This window comes from Thamnophis elegans, chromosome 14 (assembly GCF_009769535.1).
Source record: "Thamnophis elegans isolate rThaEle1 chromosome 14, rThaEle1.pri, whole genome shotgun sequence".
NCBI lineage: Eukaryota > Metazoa > Chordata > Lepidosauria > Squamata > Colubridae > Thamnophis > Thamnophis elegans.
The window spans coordinates 17,763,919-17,782,441 of record NC_045554.1 but is presented as its reverse complement, the minus strand read 5'-3'; the positions used below and the strand labels follow the sequence as shown (position 1 = coordinate 17,782,441).

The 18,523-nt window shown below is 46.4% G+C and overlaps 1 protein-coding gene across 2 annotated transcripts in view; it reads left to right on the top strand.

Moving 5' to 3' along the window:
• LMF1 (lipase maturation factor 1) overlaps positions 1-18,523 on the top strand; it is a 206,513-nt gene that overhangs the window by 61,791 nt on the left and 126,199 nt on the right. For both annotated transcript variants that reach the window (XM_032231201.1, XM_032231200.1), the window contains one exon: positions 16,198-16,346. In XM_032231201.1, the coding sequence (XP_032087092.1) occupies positions 16,198-16,346 (149 nt within the window). The remainder of the gene's footprint in view (positions 1-16,197; positions 16,347-18,523) is intronic.

The window sequence follows — 18,523 nt, the reverse complement described above, 5'->3', positions numbered from 1 at the left end:
GGGTGTGTATGTGTGTTTGTGTGTGCACGGACACATATTTCTGCAAGAGCTTGAACAAAACGAAAATCAAGGCTTGATTTTTGTAGCAGGGATCCGGTTGCCTAAAAGAGAGGATCCTTCTCTGTGGTTGCCTGGAGCTGTGTGCAGTGTGTTAGGGCAGGGGTCCCCAAACCTGACAACTTTAAGACTTGTGGACTTCAATTCCCAGAATTCTTCAGCCAGCTGGCTGGAGAATTCTGGGAGTTGAAGCCCATAAGTCTTAAAGTTCCAAGTTTGAAAACTTCCGATCTAAAGTGGAGAGATTGCAGAGGAAGGGATTACAAGAGAATAAATTATGCTGGCTGGAGAATTCTGGGAGTTGAAATCCACAAGTCTTAAAGTTGCCAAGTTTGAAGACCTCTGTCTTAAGGGGGTTATCATCTTCTTCCCTAAAATGAGACTCTCCCCCCCCCCCCCCGCTACTCCTCCTCCTCTGCCTGGGCTTCTTTCCTTGTCTGCCAGAAGCAAATCTGCAGCTTCAGCACTTCCCAACAGCAGTTCGAATCCCTGCCACAAAAACACATACGGCTTCTGTAAATGCAGGATGGTCTTGGATCGCTTCTGCCACGCTTCCCTTCCCTCCCTCCCTCCCACGCCCACCCCCAGCCTTCTGCTGTTCCCTCTCTTCCAGGAGGTTAACTCCGTAGGCGGGCAGGCCTGGTTTGTCATTTTGAACCTCCATAAGGGGGGATGGGGAGGAGGATAAGTGCGTAGGAGCAGGGAGCAGGGAGACAATAACGGCTGATAGTGGGGGGAAATTCAGCCCAAGTTTCAACAGTCTGTGTGAGATGAAAGTGGAAGGAGATTTTCCAGGAACGCAGCTCCAAGCTCACTTTCCATTTTGGGCAAACATTTTATGTCTCAACTGCCCTTTTCCTTTAATTCAGTGTTTTTCAAACTTTAAGAGGGACGAGCTTCGATTCCCTAGAATTCTCCCTGGCCGACTGGGGAATTCTGGGAGTTGAAGTCCACCCATCTGAAAGTTGCCAAGTTTGAAAGAAAGAAAGAAAAAACACATTGGTTTAAACCGAAAAACCAAACCATGTTCACATTTCCCCCCCTCGGCTTCTGCTGCTGTGGGAGAAGCATCTCGGTGGCTCGGCTGCTTTTTGACTTGCTTGGGTTTTCACTCCCCCGCCCCCAGCCCTTTATGAGCTTGTGCTGGGTTACGTAATTGACATCAGAAAGATCAGCGTGGGCAAGATAATTGAAAAGTAGAGCTCTTTCATTGTGCAATTATGCATCCCCCCAACCCAGCACGGCTTTAAGATTTGCTAATAATGAACTTCCTGCATCCTTTTCTCCTTCCCTCTGGGCCTTATGGTTTTTTTTCCTGCAGCCAAATATGTCTTTTCTTTTCTTTCTTTCTTTCTATTTCTTTTTTCTTCCTTCCTTTCTTCCTTCCTTCCTTCCTTCCTTCCTCCCATTCTCTCTCCCTTCCTTCCATCTATCCATCCATCCATTCTCCCCCTTTCTTCCTTTCTTCCTTTGTCTCTCTCTCTCTCTCTTTCTTTCTTACTTTTCCTTCCTTCCTTTTTTCTTTTTTTCCCTCTCTCCTCCCTCCCTTCCATCCATCCATGCTCCCTCCTTCCTCTTTTCTTTCTTTCTTTCTCTTCCTTCCTTCCTCTCTCCCTTTCTTTCTCTATCCATCTTTCTTTCTTTCATTTCCTTCCTTCCTTTTTTCTTTCTTTCCCTCTCTTCCTCCCTCCCATCTTCCCTCCTTCTCTCCCTCCCTTTCTCTCTCTTTCTTACTTTTCCTTCCTTCCTCCTGTCTCCCTTTTTTCTTTCTTTCCCTCTCTTCTTCCCTCCCATCTTCCCTCCTGCCCTCCCTCCCTTTCTCTCTCTTTCTTACTTTTCCTTCCTTCCTCCTGCCTTCCTTTCTTCTTCTCTCCCTCCCTCCCTCCCATCCATCAATCCTCCCTCCCTCCTATCTTCCTTCCTTCCTTCCCTCCTTCCTTCCTTCTTTCTGGGGTTTGATGATTTTGAAGGGCCTACTTTTGTAAATTAAGGCTCCCTCCCTCCCTCTGCCTGTCCGCCTGCCTGCTTTCCTCCTGAGTGTGTTTTATAAGTGTGGCAACCTTTATATCTCGCAGCAGCATTTTAAAAGGGGAAAGAAGATGGCTGATTTGTGGGCTGTGATTTCAGCAGCAAGGAGTCTGGATGGCCGCAGTCAAACGACCTATAGAACAAATACTCGCAATAGAGTCTATCAATTGGCCAGTTTGCATGGATGCCCATGTAGCTTTCTCAAGATTGGGAAGGATCTTGACAGACTTGGGCATTGGGCCCCAGCCAACAAGATGCAGTTCAGTGATGAGAAAAGCCAGGTTCACAGGATAGGTGACATCTGGCTCAACAGCAACAACTGTTAGAGGGATGTAGAAGTGCTAGCAGACAATCACTTAAGCGTGAGCCAGCCGTGTGCGGCATCTTCCAAAAAAGCCAGTGCAGTTCTAAGCTGCATCAACCGAGAGATAGCATCAAAGTCACGTGAAGTGATAATACGGTTCTATTTTGCACTAGTGAGGCCACCCATGGATTACCGCATCTGGTTCTGGTCCCCACTATTCAAAAAAAGATGCTGAGACCCTAGAAATAATGCAAAGAAGAGCAACCAAGTCAATAAGGTTGAGGTGAGCCACGGTAGCGCAGTGGTTAGAGTGCAGTACTGCAGGCTACTTCTGCCTGCAATTTGGCAGTTCAAATCTTACCAGGCTCAAGGCTGACTCAGCCTTCCGTCCTTCCGAGGTGGGTAAAATGAGGGCCTAGATTGTTGGGGAGGAAATGCTGACTGTAAACCGCTTAGAGGGGGCTGTAAAAGCACTATGAAGCAGTATATAAGTCTAAAGTGTTATTGCTATAAAGGGCCTGGAGGCTAAACCATATAATGAATGGTTAAGGAGGCCATGTATGTTTAGTCCAACTAAGAGAAAGGCTTTGATACTTGACGGGCTGTCCCACAGAAGAGGGGGACAACTTCCTCTCCAAAGGGCAGGACCAAAAGTAACGGGTGGAAGCTTGTTAAAGAGCAATCCAACCTGGAATGAAGGGGTGAAGAGCCAGGGGCAAAGAGCTTTGGGGTGAAGAGCCAAGAGGCCATCCATGTTGCCTGGTTTACATAACACCCCTTTCCATGCCCAAGTTCTTAGGAGCATCGGAACTGTGCCAGGGAGCCGAAATCCAGGGGACCAGCCTCAACTGAGCAAGGCTGGGCTAGGCTGGTGACACTTTCTGCACTTCCACCAACCAGTATGCTCTGACCTAGGCTTCCCCAGCAGCATGAAGCCAAGTCTTCATCCCGATAAACCCCTTTTATTTAATTTACAGTGAATTCCTCTCCAGCAAAGTCTTTCCTCTCCCACAGTCTTTCGAGATAGTTCACAATCACCAACCTTTATCAGGCTTGGAGAGCTGCCAGACAGATATCTTTCAGATGCCGCAATATTTGGCAAGAATGCAGGACTGAACTAATTGTCTCCTGCAAACTCCCCTCCCCTTTCGCTCCTCTTTTATTTCCTATGGGAGGGCCATTCACCGTCTACCTGTGGCCTTACTCCCAAGTCGACCCCTGTTCCTTAGCTGTTCCCTTCATCTGGCAATTATGTGCATGCTCACACTGGGAACAGGCTCCAGCTGTTCTTCTGCCTCACTGATGTCTGACTCCGAAGGCAGCTAATAACTATCAGATGGCTCTGGCCCCCTCTCTGCCTCTGACACAGAGCCCTCATCCGAGCTTTCCCTAGACTCCAGGACTGACCTAGGTTCCTCCCCAACCTCCTCACTGTCCGAATCTGCTGGCAGCTGAGCTGGTGGCTGGCAGGCTACAACACAGTAATAATACGAAAAGGTTCCAGAAGTTTGGAAAAATCTTGGAGCGTCTGTCAGGTGGGACCTGCCAGGCAAGTGTGCAATCTTGTTTGATGCCCTCTTGTGTTGGGATTTCAGAAACCCTCCCTCCCTCCTCCTTGTAGATCAGAACTCTTCCAAACTCTTCTTAAACAACTATCGTCCAGTCTCCAACCTCCCCTTTGTGGGGAAGGTTGTTGAGAAAGTGGTAGCCTTTCAACTCCGGTGGTCCTTGGAGGAAACCGATTATCTAGATCCCTTCCAGTCGGGATTTAGGCCTGGCTACAGGATGGAAACCGCTTTGGTCGCATTGATTGATGATCTCTGGAGAGCCAGGGATGGAGGTCATGCCTCCGTCCTAGTGCTCCTTGACCTCTCAGCGGCCTTCGATACCATCGACCATGGTATCCTTCTGCGACAACTGCGGGAGGTGGGGGTGGGAGGCACTGTCCTACGGTGGTTCTCCTCTTACCTCTCGGACAGGTTGCAGTCGGTGTTAGTCAGAGGGCAGAGATCAACCCCTAGGCCCCTGAATTATGGGGTGCCGCAGGGTTCGGTCCTGTCCCCCCTCTTGTTCAATATCTACATGAAGCCGCTGGGTGAGATCATTCGACGGCACAGGATAAAATACCACCAGTATGCGGACGATACGCAGTTGTATCTGTCCGCCCCGTGCCAACTCAATGAAGCGGTTGACGTGATGTGCCAGTGCCTCGAGGCTGTTAGGGACTGGATGGGGCTTAACAAGCTTGTACTCAATCTGGATAAGACCGAGTGGCTGGTGTGTTTCCCTCCTACTAATTGGCCAAGTGTTCCATCTCTCAGGCTGGGGGGGTCAAACAGTACGCCCCTCAGACAGGGTTCACAATTTGGGAGTCCTCATGGACCCACAGTTGACTTTTGAACACCACTTGTCGGCTGTGACCAGGGGCCCTTTGCCCAGGTTCGCCTGGTGCACCAGTTGCGTCCCTACCTGAACCGGGAGGCCCTCACAACAGTCACTCGTGCCCTTGTGACTTCTAGACTGGACTACTGCAACGTGCTCTACATGGGGCAGCCCTTGAAGAGTATTCGGAGACTTCAGCTTGTCTAGAATGCAGCCGCGCGAGCGATCGTGGGTGTACCTCGGTTCACCCACGTAACACCTATCCTCCGCGAGCTGCACTGGCTGCCTATTGGTCTCCGGATACGCTTCAAGGCGCTAGTCGTCACTTATAAAGCCCTTTATGGTATTGGACCTGGGTACTTGAGAGACCGCCTGCTGCCAATCACCTCCACTAGACCGATTAGATCCCACAGATTAGGCCTCCTCCGAATTCCATCCGCCGGCCAGTGTCGACTGGCGACTACCCGGAGGAGAGCCTTCTCTGTGGCTGCTCCGACCCTCTGGAACGAACTCCCCGTGGAGATTCGAACCCTCACCACCCTCCAGGCCTTCCGCAAAGCCCTCAAAACCTGGTTGTTCCGACAGGCCTGGGGCTAAAGAGCTGTTGCCCCCGTCTCGAATGGTATGACTGTTGTGAGTTTTTAAACTATATATTGTTATGCTATTGTTTTTAAATTTCTTGTCTGTATCCCCTCCCCGGTTCGAGTTGTGAGCCGCCCTGAGTCCCCTTCGGGGGAAAAGGGCGGCATATAAATTTAATAAATCTAATCTAATCTAATCTAATCTTCCCATTTCAAAAGGCAACTGGACTCTCCTTGCTTTTCCTTGAAGGTGTTTTGCTTCTCATCTAAAAGGCTTCTTCAGTTCAGTTCTTCCCGCTACTTGAAAATGCAACAACGGAGTGATCTCTTAGATAGAATGACAGCCACCTACAGAACTAGAGAGGACATCCATTAAACTTTTTTTTTTTTGAAAAATTAACATCTTCCCTCCTGATTTCTCTGTCAGTTGCTGCTTTGCTCCTAAAGATTGGGGAGGGAGAGCGCTAATTTATTGCGATATTCACTTAGTTCTCGCCTTCCTGTCACTTAAGTAGTTTCTAATGACTACCCTGGAGAATAATTGGGAGCTTTTAAAAGTTTTGTGCTCAGTTTTTCCTCTTTCCTCTTGTGTCACATGTACTTTTTAAGACCCAGAAGATTCGGATCACATTTTTGACTCTCGGTGCTTCTGGAAAAAAAGAGGTTGATATGTTTTTTGATTCCTGATTTTTTTGTTCCTTCAACAGACTCCTTCTTCTCTCAACCTGGTACTTTGGTAGTTTTCAGGTCTCATCCCCCTTCTTGGAGTTTTTGACCTGGAGAACAACCTTTAGTGAGTGATGGATCTTGGAAAACCTCCCTTGCACTCAGTTTGGTCACCATGATAAAAATAAAGATGTAGACACTCTGGAAAGAGTGCAAAAAAGAGCAACAAAGATGATCAGGGGGCTGGAGGTTAAAACATATGAAGGGGTTGCATGAACTGGGTATGTTTAGTTTCATGAAAAGTAGGACTAAGGGTCAGATGATAGCAGTCCTCCAATATTTGGGGGGCTGCCACAAAGAAGAGGGGGGCAAACTATTCTCCAAAGCACCAAATTCTGCAAAGCATCCCCAGCAGTGGTGGGTTCTGGATCCCATTCCAACCAGGACAGTTGGAACGGGCCTGGCACCACCTACACGGATGCGCGCAGCGCACATATGCATTGTAGCTGCCAGTGACGCTTCTGCAAGCCTCCGTGACGCTCCAGCTGCTCGTTGGAGCATCACGCAGGTGCTGTATGCACCATGCACGTGTGTGGAAGTGCCGAAGGCGGACAGGTAAGGAGCTTGGGCAAGTGGGTGATCCCTCCGGAGCACCATACCAGAATGGTAGCCGGTGTTCTGGGCAGGCTCCTATATGCCTGTACCGGGGCATACCGCCTGCAACCCACCACTGATCTACAGTATAAAATAATATAAAAAGGAGTAGGGGTGACATAGTAGCAGTCTTCCAATATCTCAGAGGCTGCCACAAAGAAGAGGAAGTCAATCTATTCCCCAAAGCACCTGAGGGCAGGACAAGAAGCAACAGATGGAAACTAATCAAGGAGAGAATCAACTTAGAACTAAGGAGAAATTTCCTGAAAGTGAGAATAATTAATCAGCAGAACAATTTTGCCTCCAGAAGTTATAGGTGCTTCATTACTGGAGGTTTTTAAGAGGAGACTGGACAGCCACTTGCCTGAAATGCTTGAGCAGGAGGTTGGACTAGAAGACCTCCAAGATTCCTTCCAGTTCCTTTCTGATAGATTTATTGATTTCTTGGGGTGGAGTTTATCTCTTGAGCATGTGGCTCCAGCTGAGTTTGTTTGTTCCGCATGGTTCTGCATTATCAAAGGTTAACATGCATATTTGTAGGAGTTTGCATCCTGGGTGTGGAGGTAGTTGCAATATATTCAAGGCAACTAATAGAGTTCTGTTTGCTTGATTAGAATTCTTTATTTTTATATGGAATAATCCACCTCCCTTTTTTTTTTAAACATGGCCCTTTTAGAAACCTTTGGAGGAAAGAGATCATAAATTATTTTTCTCTTAAGAATGTTAGTTTCTAATAAATTTTTGGAGCATTCCTTTAGTTAGTTATTCTCTTATAATTGCTTCCCATGCCCCAGCCTGGTGTTGCATTATATTGTGAAATACTATGATTTCTTAGATGTGTGTCCCATTGTGTTCGGTACTCCTGAATAAGAGTGTTTAGGTTTTTTAACTTAATTGCTATTTTAGATGCTCTGCCTTAATGTTAAATAGGGTGTATGTGTGTGTGGGGAGGGGGAGATGTTAAACTGATTATGAGAATAAAATAGAATATAGAAAATTGAATAATAAAATATACAATAGAACAAAACAGAATAGAATAGAACATAGAATAGAACATAGAAGAGGGAATAGAAGAGAAGAGAAGAGAATAACAGTTGGAAGGGACCTTGGAGGTCTTCCAGTCCAACCCCCTGCTCAGGCAGGAAACCCTACACCACTTTAGACAAATGGTTATCCAACATCTTGAAAAACTTCCAGTGTTGGAGCATTCACAACTTCTGGAGGGAAGCTGTTCCACTGATTAATTGTTATGTCAGGAAATTTCTCCTTAGTTCTAAGTTGCTTCTCTCCTTGATGAGTTTCCACCCATTGCTTCTTGTCCTGCTCTCAGGTGCTTTGGAGAATAGCTTGACTCCCTCTCCTTTGGGGCAGCCCCTGAGATATTGGAACGCTGTTATCATGTCTCCCCTAGTTCCTTCTTATATTGTGTTATATACTGTAGATGCTTTGCAGAATTGAGTAACACAAATGTTTTCTTTTAGCCTGCATATCGATTAACCCTCGCATTGGTTCTGTCCAGCCTCCTTTCTGATCTTGAGCTGAAAGCACCTGATTTCCAATGAAATGTCTTCATAAATGCAAGGGGGGGGGGAGGCCAATCAAGATCTGTCACAACCCACAGTTGTTTGTAGTTAGGTGTTGGTTGATTGGGTCTGGGGGGGCGTTGGGGGGGGGAAATTGAAGGGGTTTGATTTGGAGCAAAAAAAATTAATAGTGGAATGCCATCAATGCAGGGACTCTCTCGCATTTGTTTTGAAGCAGAAAGACAAGGGAACAAAGAAGGAAGATGCCAGTTGGCATCTTCTCCTGCACCCGCTTCAGAGCACGTCCCGAACATTTGAAACACGTGTGAGGCGGGCGCAGGCGTTGAAACGTGTCCTGTTTTTAGTTTTATTCCCTCCGAAATGGCCTCCCTCCCTCCCCTCTCTCTCCCCGGGATCACAGTAGCGGCCATTGTGCGCCCTGTGCAGCTGCTGAAACTTGACGAGCTCCAAGCAGAGAAAACGGGAGCAGGTGGGCCAACAATGCGAGCCTGTCGTTCCCAGAAGTATCAGGATGCAGCCCCAGCCTCGCCAGCAGAAGCGCCCCCCTCCCGGGGTGGGGGGAGAGAAGCGAGAGGGGACAGTTGAAGCAGAGACCAGGAGGGCCCCTCTGGACCAGGCTGATTTCCCTCTCCCACAGTGTGTGTGTGTGTGTCTGTGTGTGTGTGTCTGTGTGTGTTTGTGTGCGCACGCGTGCATGAAGGTAGCCCTCCACATTCAACAGTTCATTTAATGACCGTTTCAAAGTTACAACGGGCACTGAAAAAAGGGCCGTCATTCCACATGGCCGTTTCGCAGTCTCCCCCTGGTTGACATGATCAAAATTCAGACACTCAGCTGCTGATTCATATTTATGACAGTTGCCGGTGTCCACAAGTCATGGGATCCCTTTTTAAAACCTTCTGACAAACAAAGCCATTGCGGAAGCCAGATTCACTTAACAACCGGGTTACTAAGTTAACAACTGCAGTGATTCACTTAACCACGGTGGCGAGAAAGGTTGTTAAATGGGGCAAAACTCACTTAACAAATGCCTCGCTTAACAACAGGGCTCACTTGTGGTTGAGGACTACCTGCGTGCCGCCTTTACTATTTTTTGTAACTGCTTCAAGGTGGCAAACATGCCTATTACGCCTTCCTTCTCCTATTTTCACCACCACCGCTACAACAACCCTATAAGGTGGGTTAGGCTGAGAGAATGAGAAAGAAGGTCTGGTCTAGAGTTGCCCAGCTAGCTTTCAGCACTAAGGCAGGACTGGAACTCACCGTTTCCTGGTTTCTTGGCGTTAACCATGAGACCAAACGGGCTCTCTTTTCATGCAAGACATATTTTCCCACAACAACCCTGTGAGGTAGCAGAGGCTGAGCCAGAGCGACCTGGCCAAAGTTGCTTCTGTGTCTGGAGTGGGGGAGAGCGGTCCAGCAGTCCCTGAATCAGGTCACTGGCTTGGGTTGAGCCATCGTGGTACCTCTAGGGCTCCCAACCCCCTGAGGGCCCAAATTCTGAACCCTTTTTCCCCCCCGGGGATGGTTTCAGGAGCAAAGCCGTAAGCTTGGGAGCCGCAGGGGAGCAATTCCTGTGCCCTTCAAAAGAGCGGTCCCCATTCCCCTTCTCTGGACCAGCGACTGGACTGCAATAGAGATGGTTGGACCGGGAGCCACGATGGCATCAGGGTGGCTGCCTGGTGAAGTATTGGGCCAATTAGCATCATGTGTAAAGGAGGGAGGATGAGGAGGGAAAGGAAGAAAGGGTAAAGCAGAGGAAGCAAGGGAGGGGAAGTAGGAGTAGGAGAGAGGGGAAGAAGGAGAAGAGAGGAGGGGGGGAAGGGAAGGGAAGAAGAAAAGAGGAAGGAGAGGAGGAAAGAAGATGTCAGTGAAGGGAAGTTGAGAAGAAGGAAGGAATAGGGCTGTTGCAAAATAAGATGGGGATACGGGGTGGCCAGAAAGTGACCCCAAATGTGTTTTCTATATTTGTAAGAAGATTGTGATAAATGTTAATAGTTAATAGATAAGTGCTGACAGTATTTACAAGAATGTATATTTGTGAATGTATATGAAAGGAAAAAAATACATAAAAAATAATTAGCATCATGTTACCTAGTCCTATGATTGGTGTGATGAGGTCGTGACCCCTGTGTTATCCCCCCCACAAACCCTGCAATGACCTTGGTGTGGGCATTGTTTAAAAGATGCAACCCCTCCCTCTTCCTTCTGGAGGGGGAGCTGCCCTTGGCAGCTGCCTCTGTGGGTAGTTTCACACTCCCCCCTTAAAGGAGTGAAACAGCTGGAGGAGAGCCCCTTGCTTGCCCCCAATCGGGCTGATCGGAAGAGATGCGCTAGCCCGCCTCCTTTCCCAGCTGCATGGAGGAGCCCCCGCTCCACCACCAACCCGCTGGAAATAAAATCCTGGCACCAAGAGAAACTTGGAACCGATCTCGGAGTTTGGTGGTGCCAGGAATTCAGTTCTGGTGCCAGGCTGGCAGGTGGGGCGGTGAAGGCCTATGCTTGGTTGGAGGCCTGCCCAGCCCAAATGGCTAATGAATTTCCCTTCTTGGAATCCCAAGAGATTCCCGGGGTGGTTCATGGGATGGGAGGTCAAGTACCCCCCTTCCCAAAAAGACACGGGGCTAGGAGCCCCTTCCTCACTGCCCTATATAATAGGAGAAAAGGAAAGCAGATCTGATCCAGCGCCTTCCCGCTCTGTTGGGACACCGATTTTTAACAGATTAACAGAGTTGGAAGGGAGCTTGTAGGTCATCTAGTCCAACCTGCCACCCTAACAGGAGACCCTACACCATTTCTGACAGATAGCAGTCCAGTCTCTTCTTGAAAGCCTCCAGGGATGATGATCCCACAACTTCTGAAGGGAAGTCCTTCCATCGAATATAAAATAACAGAGTTGGAAGGGACCTTGTAGGTCATCTAGTCTGACCCCCCCACCAAGCAGGATGCCCTACACCATTTCTGACAGATGACAGCCCAGTTGCTTCTTGAAAGCCTCCAGGGATGAAGTTCCCACAACTTCCAAAAGCAACTTCTGTTCCATGGGTTGATTGCTCTCACTGTCAGAAAGTTCCTCCTTATTTCCAGGTTGAATCTCTCCTTGTTCAGATTCCATCCATTATTCCTTCTCTGGCCTTCAGGTGGTTTGGAGAATAGCTTGACCCACCTCCTCTCTGTGGCAGCCCCTCAAATATTGAAAGACTCCTATCCTGTCTCCCCTGGTCCTTCTCTCCCCTAGACTAGCCAGGCCCCGTTCCTGCAACTTTCATCGTATGTTTTAGCCTCCAGTCCCTTCATCATCCTCATCATCATCAGACCCCTCCCCTCAAATGACTCTGGAACACCCCCCCTCCCTCCCACCACTTCCTTTTCTGGCTCAATTGAAAGAGAAACCATGATTGGCAGGAGGGATTAAGGATCCTCATGCTTTGGGCTCGGCTTCCCCACCCCGACAGACTGCAGAGGCGCAAGTCCGTTTAGAGTTCCCCAACCATTTCAACTTGAAGCGAATGCTGGCTGGGGAATTCTGGGAGTTGAAGTCCGGATCTCTTCAAGTTGCCACGGTTGGGGAACACTGTTTTAGAGCCTGATGCATCCTTGCCTCCCCCAAAGACAGGCCTTCTGCGAACGGTGGTATGTGGAACCCGGCCATCCTGGTTGGATGCAGCTGCTGGGGCTTATGCAACTGCAAATTGGGAGTCTATGGATTCCTCCCACCCCCCAAATTCTGAAAAGCTGACTTTGGCACCGAATGATCTCCTAGAAGCTACAGGATGTTTGTGGATAAAAGGAATGCTCTTCCCCTCCCTTTTAATCATCAGAGCTCAGCCACAAAGGAGAAAACACTAATGGAGGTTCAGGTGTAGAGGACAAGTTGCACTGCACTTTGCATGATCTTGATTCTGTCCTTTTGTTAGATAACAGATTATCAGAGTTGGAAGGGGCCTTGTAGGTCATCTAGTCCAACCTTCCCCCCGCCCAAGCAGGAGACCCTACACCATTTCTGACAGAGGGCAGTCCAATCCCTTCCTGAAAGCCTCCAGGGATGAAGCTCCCACAACTTCCGAAGACAACTTCTGTTCCATGGGTTGATTGTTCTCACTGTCAGAAAGTTCCTCCTTATTTCTAGGTTGAATCTCTCCATAGTCAGTTTCCATCCATTATTCCCTGTCTGGCCTTCAGGTGCCTTGGTTCACATTTGTGATGGAGAAACAAAATACAAATTCATGTGGAACGACTTGCCTTCAGAAGTTGTGGGTGGCTCATCACTGGAGCCTTATAAAAGATACTGGACAGCCACTTGTCTGAAATGGTAACAGGGTCTCCTGCTTGAGGAGGGGATTGGACTAGAAGACCTCCAAGGTCCCTTCCAGCTCCATTCAACAGACTGAAACCTGGAGCAATCCAGGTTCACAACTGTTTAATTACTTTAGCGGTTATTTTTCAGGCTTTTGGTCAGAGGGACATCCTCTCACGAAGTGATTGAGTTTCCAATCAGAAAAAAAAGACCTCCCTGAATTTCAGTTTTTTTCCTCCACTCCTATAGACCCATGAGTCTGCCTGTTGCATCTCTGTATGAATAATGGTTATGGTCTGGCCACAGGTCAATTCAGCTACAGGTGGGATCAAGCCATATGGCAATGTCTGCACCATCAAAGCTGACCCCAGCCAGAGCATAGAAGAACTCAGAGAAGTAGTGCAAGGTCAGAAGATGTGGGGAGACCTGGCCCATAGAATCTCCAAAAGTCGGACTCCTCCTCCTCCTCCTCCTCCTCCTCCTCCTCCTCCTCCTCCTCCTCCTCCTCCTCCTCTGTAAACCACTTAGAGAAAGCTGTAAAGCACTATGAAGCGATATATGTCTAAATGCTATTGCTATTGTATAACTCATACATAGGTGCACAGTTCTGAAATGGTACCCAATATATCTGTTAGGAATGTTTTAAGATTTAAGAGGAGGAAATAGGGAGCCATTGTTCCATTTCTAGTGTCAAAATCTCTGGAGTTCCACACAGAGGAGCACGTATGTATGTATGTATGTATGTACGTACGTACGTACGTATGTATATATTATCTCTATCCCCCCAAGAACTGAGACACAGAACAGGACAACGGCATCGTCCTCCTCCCTTACATCAAAGGCACCACAGAAAAAATCAGCAAAATTCTCCACAAACACAATATCAAGACAGCCTTCAACACTGACCCAAAAATAGCCAACATCTTAAGAAACCCCAAAGACAAAATTCAACTAGAAAACCAAGGAGTCTACGAAATACCATGCAAAATCTACCCTGCAACATAAATAGGACAAACGAACAGGAGAATAAATGCACACATCACAGAACATAAGAACGCAGCAAGAAAAAAAGAAAAAACCTTCCTCCCTTTTCCAGCACCTTAAAGTTACAGAACATAGAATTAATTTTGAAGGAACCAAATAAATCTCCAAAAATGAACACTTCAACAAGAGAATAATTATGGAAGCTATCGAAATAAAGAAACACCCCCACAACATGAATAAACATGACGATACTTCCTGCTTACCAGACATCTGGAAACCAGCCCTAGTCAACAAATGAGCCCCACCCACCACCGAGGCCGTTACAACACAAAACAACAACGGACACTCAGCCAGCACCAATCTACCAATCATGATACAACCATACAACCAATCCATCCACTTACTGAAACAAAGCTAGCACTCCACGCACACCCCACCAAGAGTTATAGAAAGACGGCAGCTCTGATCACACTTTAAGCCCAAAACCCAGCCTGAAGATGGCGAGTGAGACCTCGCTGAAACGTTGCCAAGACAATCTCAATCTTACATGGGAAAAGACCCGAATACAAGACCAGCATACCTACACCCATGAAAATCTACGAAAACACACACACACACACACTCACACACACACACACACACACAACATGTATAACATTTAGTTTGTGCATCAGCATGGTTGTCTGAAAAAAACTGTGTGCGTGTGTGTTTCCCAAGATTGTGTTGTATTGCTTGTTTAAAGCAGAGTCATTGAGCTGCTTGATTGCTTTACTCTTCTCTTCCGCCGTCACCTTTCTTAATAATCATTTGGATAATTGGCCATTGTTGGAGGAAAATATTATGCAAAGGGTTTTGCCATTTGCATGAGATTGGGTGGAATTGTTCCCTTCCTGCTTGACAGCTGTCTTGAGTGGAAAAGAAGTAAAGCAAAATACTGGGGTATCAACCCTGATAAATTAGGAAAGAAAGAAAGAAAGAAAGAAAGAAAGAAAGAAAGAAAGAAAGAAAGAAAGAAAGAAAGAAAGAAAGAAAGAAAGAAAGAAAGAAAGAAAGAAAGATAGATAGATAGATAGATAGAGATGATAGAGATGATGGATGGATGGATGGATGGATGGATGGATGGATGGATGGATGGATGGATGATAGATGATAGATAGAGATGATAGTAATAGATAGATAGATAGATAGATAGATAGATAGATAGATAGATAGATAGATAGATAGATATGATAGAGATGATAGATGGATGGATGGATGGATGATGATGATGATAGATAGATAGATAGATATGATAGTAATAGATAGATGATAGAGATGAAAGATAATAGATAGATAGATAGATAGATAGATAGATAGATAGATAGATAGATAGATAGATAGATAGATATGATAGATGATTGATGATAGATAATGGATGGATGGATGATAGATAGAGATGATAAATAGGTAGGTAGGTAGGTAGGTAGACAGACAGACAGACAGACAGACAGACAGACAGACAGACAGACAGATAGATAGATAGATAGATAGATGGATGATAGGTAGATAGCTATGATAGAGATGATAGTTGGATGGATGGATAATAGATGATGATGATGATAGATAGATAGATAGATAGATAGATAGATAGATAGATAGATAGATAGATAATAGATAGAGATGATAGATAATAGATAGATGGATGATAGATAGAGATGATGGATGGATGGATGGATAGATAGATAGATAGATAGATAGATAAATATGATAGATGATAGATGATTGATGATAGATAATGGATGGATGAATGGATGGATGGATGATAGAGATAATAGATAGATAGATAGATAGATAGATAGATAGATAGATAGATAGATAGATAGATAGATGATAGATAGATAGATAGATATGATAGATGATAGATGATAGATGATAGATGATAGATAATAGATAGATGGATGGATGGATGGATGATTGATACAGCTGATAGATAATAGATAGATAGATATGATTGATGATTGATAGAGGGATAATAGATGGATGGATGAATGGATGGATGATAGAGATGATAGATAATAGATAGATAGATAGATAGATAGATAGATAGATAGATAGATAGATAGATTCCATTTAGTGACTGTTCAAAGTTACAGCAGCACTGAAAAATGTGGCTCATGCCTGTTTTCCAGTGATGACCTTTGCAACACCCCTATGAACATGTGATCAAAATTCGGATGTTTTTACTGGATACCTATGGCTGCAACCCTGGTCATCACAATTAATAGACAGAGAACTGGCCACTTGTACACATATCACTATAATCGATATCACACACTCTGCTCTCTCTCTCACAGAGAGAGAGGCAGGGGGAGAGTGAGAGTGTGTGCGAGAGAGAGAGAGGGTGATCATCTGTAATATCCCACAGTTATATTGGCAGACTGAAATGTATGTACTGTGTTAAAAGAAATATGCATGAAAAAGGCACGAAGTCTTCAGGTGGGTTTTAATTGCAAAATAAAGCAATCATGGGATGCAAATGCACAGCAGATGGCTGTGTATGTACAAACATGCAAACAGTCACGCTTGTCTTCAAATGCCATTGTTGCTTTAAAACTCCAAAGTGGGACCCTTCCATGTGCTTTGCAAAGGGCTTCTTTCAGATGCTTTATGATGCTTTCTTTTTTTGCAGCGATCTGATGCCCTCTCTGTCATTCCTTTTAGGTTGGGAATCGCAGCTCCTGGAAACCGGTTTTTTGGCAATCTTCCTGTGTCCTTTGTGGACTTTTTCCCGGGTGGCCAAGGATACGCCCCCTTCCTTCATTGTCATCTGGGCCTATCGTTGGCTTATTTTCAGAATCATGCTTGGAGCGGTAAGTGAGTCATGGCAGGAATTGGTTTACTGGCAGCTTGACGACAGGCGGCTAAACTTGACGGCCTTCATCTTCAACCCTGCAGAATAAAGTTTTCTCCTCGCGATGTTAGAGCAGCTCCACGATGGGGTTTGAACCTATTAAAAGTTATTTCTCTCCAGCGGTTGTTAAAAATGGCACTCCTGGGTTCCTCTGGGAGCTTTCTAAATTTCCATAATGTTCACTTCTGCTCTCTTATCTCCAAGGCAGAAATTGACTTAAGACTGAAACATGCAAATTATTCCTTCTATCACCTTCTCCTAATTCATTCCACTCCCATAATTTAGCTAATTTGGGGGGGGGGAGGAAATGGGCCCTTTTGAACCCAGGAACACACAACTCTGATGCACTACTAAGAGGCCTGGGGCTCAGCTAAACAGTTCAAGCTTCCTTTGCCTTGTTCAACTGAGGAACCCCTTTGGCATGAGACCATTCCTGGCCTGCTACATGCAATTACAGATAACAGATTAACAAAGATGGAAGGGACCTTGTAGGTCCGTGATGGCGAACCTAAGGCAAACTTGCCACAAGTGGCATGTGGAGCCCTCTCTGCGGGCACATGAGCCGTCGCCCAGCTCAGTTTCACCACGTATGTGCACGCGCCTCCTGCCGGTCAGCTGATTTTCGGGTCTCTGCCATGCATGAGGGAGATGCTGGTACATGCATGGAGGGCAGCTCCCCCCCCCACGCCCAGTTTTTGGTTCCAGGAGGCTTCAGGGAGGCCTGCTAGGCCCAAAATGGGGCATGAGGGGGGTCGTGCATGCATGTATGGGGGGGGAGCATGGGAGGATTGCATGCCCATGCGAAGCGGGAGGGCTGCACCAGGAGGGTGTTGTGTGCACATTGCGTTATGGATGTGGGCATGCAAGTGTGCATTGTCGCATGCAGGCTCATGCTTTCGGGGCACAAGGACAAAAATGGTTAGCCATTGCTGTTGTAGTTTATATAGTCCAAATGCCTCCTGCCCAAGCAGGAGACCCTACACCATTTCTAACAGATGCCAGTCCAGTCTCTTCTTGAAAGTCTCAAGTGATGAAGCTCCCAGAACCTCGGAAGGCAAGTCATTCCAATGAATATAGAATAACAGAGTTGGAAGGGACCTTGTAGGTCATCTAGTCCAACCCCACACCCAAGCAGGAGACTCTACACTATTTCTGACAAATGGCAGTCCAGTCTCTTCTTGAAGGTCTCAAGTGATGAAGCTCCCACAACTTCCAAACGCCCTTTGAAGGCAGTATGTTTGAAAGTGGGGGTCAGCAGCCAGGATACCCCTTGCTTCTTGGACTTCGATGCAAGGTATCAGATGAGAATCAGGCTCTGTGTTTGTTTTACCACTGTTCTAACAAGGGCCCATTAAAAGCATTTAATTTCAGGATAAGACTGGCATTAAAATTCCAGTCACTGAAAGTGGGATTCACAAGTGGGAAAGATGCCAATTTGTAGGTGGACGAGGCATTCCAGAGAAGGGGCTTAGAAATACTTTGGTTCAGCTGAAGTGATGTAGTTTTAAGAGACGTAGCCCCACCACCACTACCACCAAATGTTAGGGCTAGAAATGGGCATGTTTCCACAACGAAACAAACATGTGAGAAAAGGAAATTATTCCTATGTACGTTGCCAGATTCTTTGCATTTCTAACACAGTTGTGAAATTCCATATTCAAAATCAATTTAATAACCCCACCAGAGACAGGATTGCCAACACATGTATTTATTTTATTTTATTTAGTTACTTTGTCAAACATGTACGAGATAACAGGTATAAGTATAAACATGGACACAGGAAATGGGTATGAATAGGACAGGGACGGAAGACACGCTGGTCCGCTTACGCATGCACCCTTTACAAACCTCTCAGGAATGGGGTGAGGTCCACGCTAGACAGTTTAAGGTTGAAGCTGTGGGGGGTTGAGGATGTAACAATGGAGTCAGGTAGTGCATTCCAGGCATCAACCTCTCTGTTGCTGAAGTCGTATTTTCCACAATGGAGTTTGGAGCAATTTACCTTGAGTTTGTATCTATTGTTTGCCCGTGTATAATTGTGGTTGAGGCTGAAGTAGTCATTGACAGGTAGGATGTTGTAGCAGACAATTTTGTGTACTATTTTTAGATCAGACCGTAGGGGGCATAGTTGCAAGT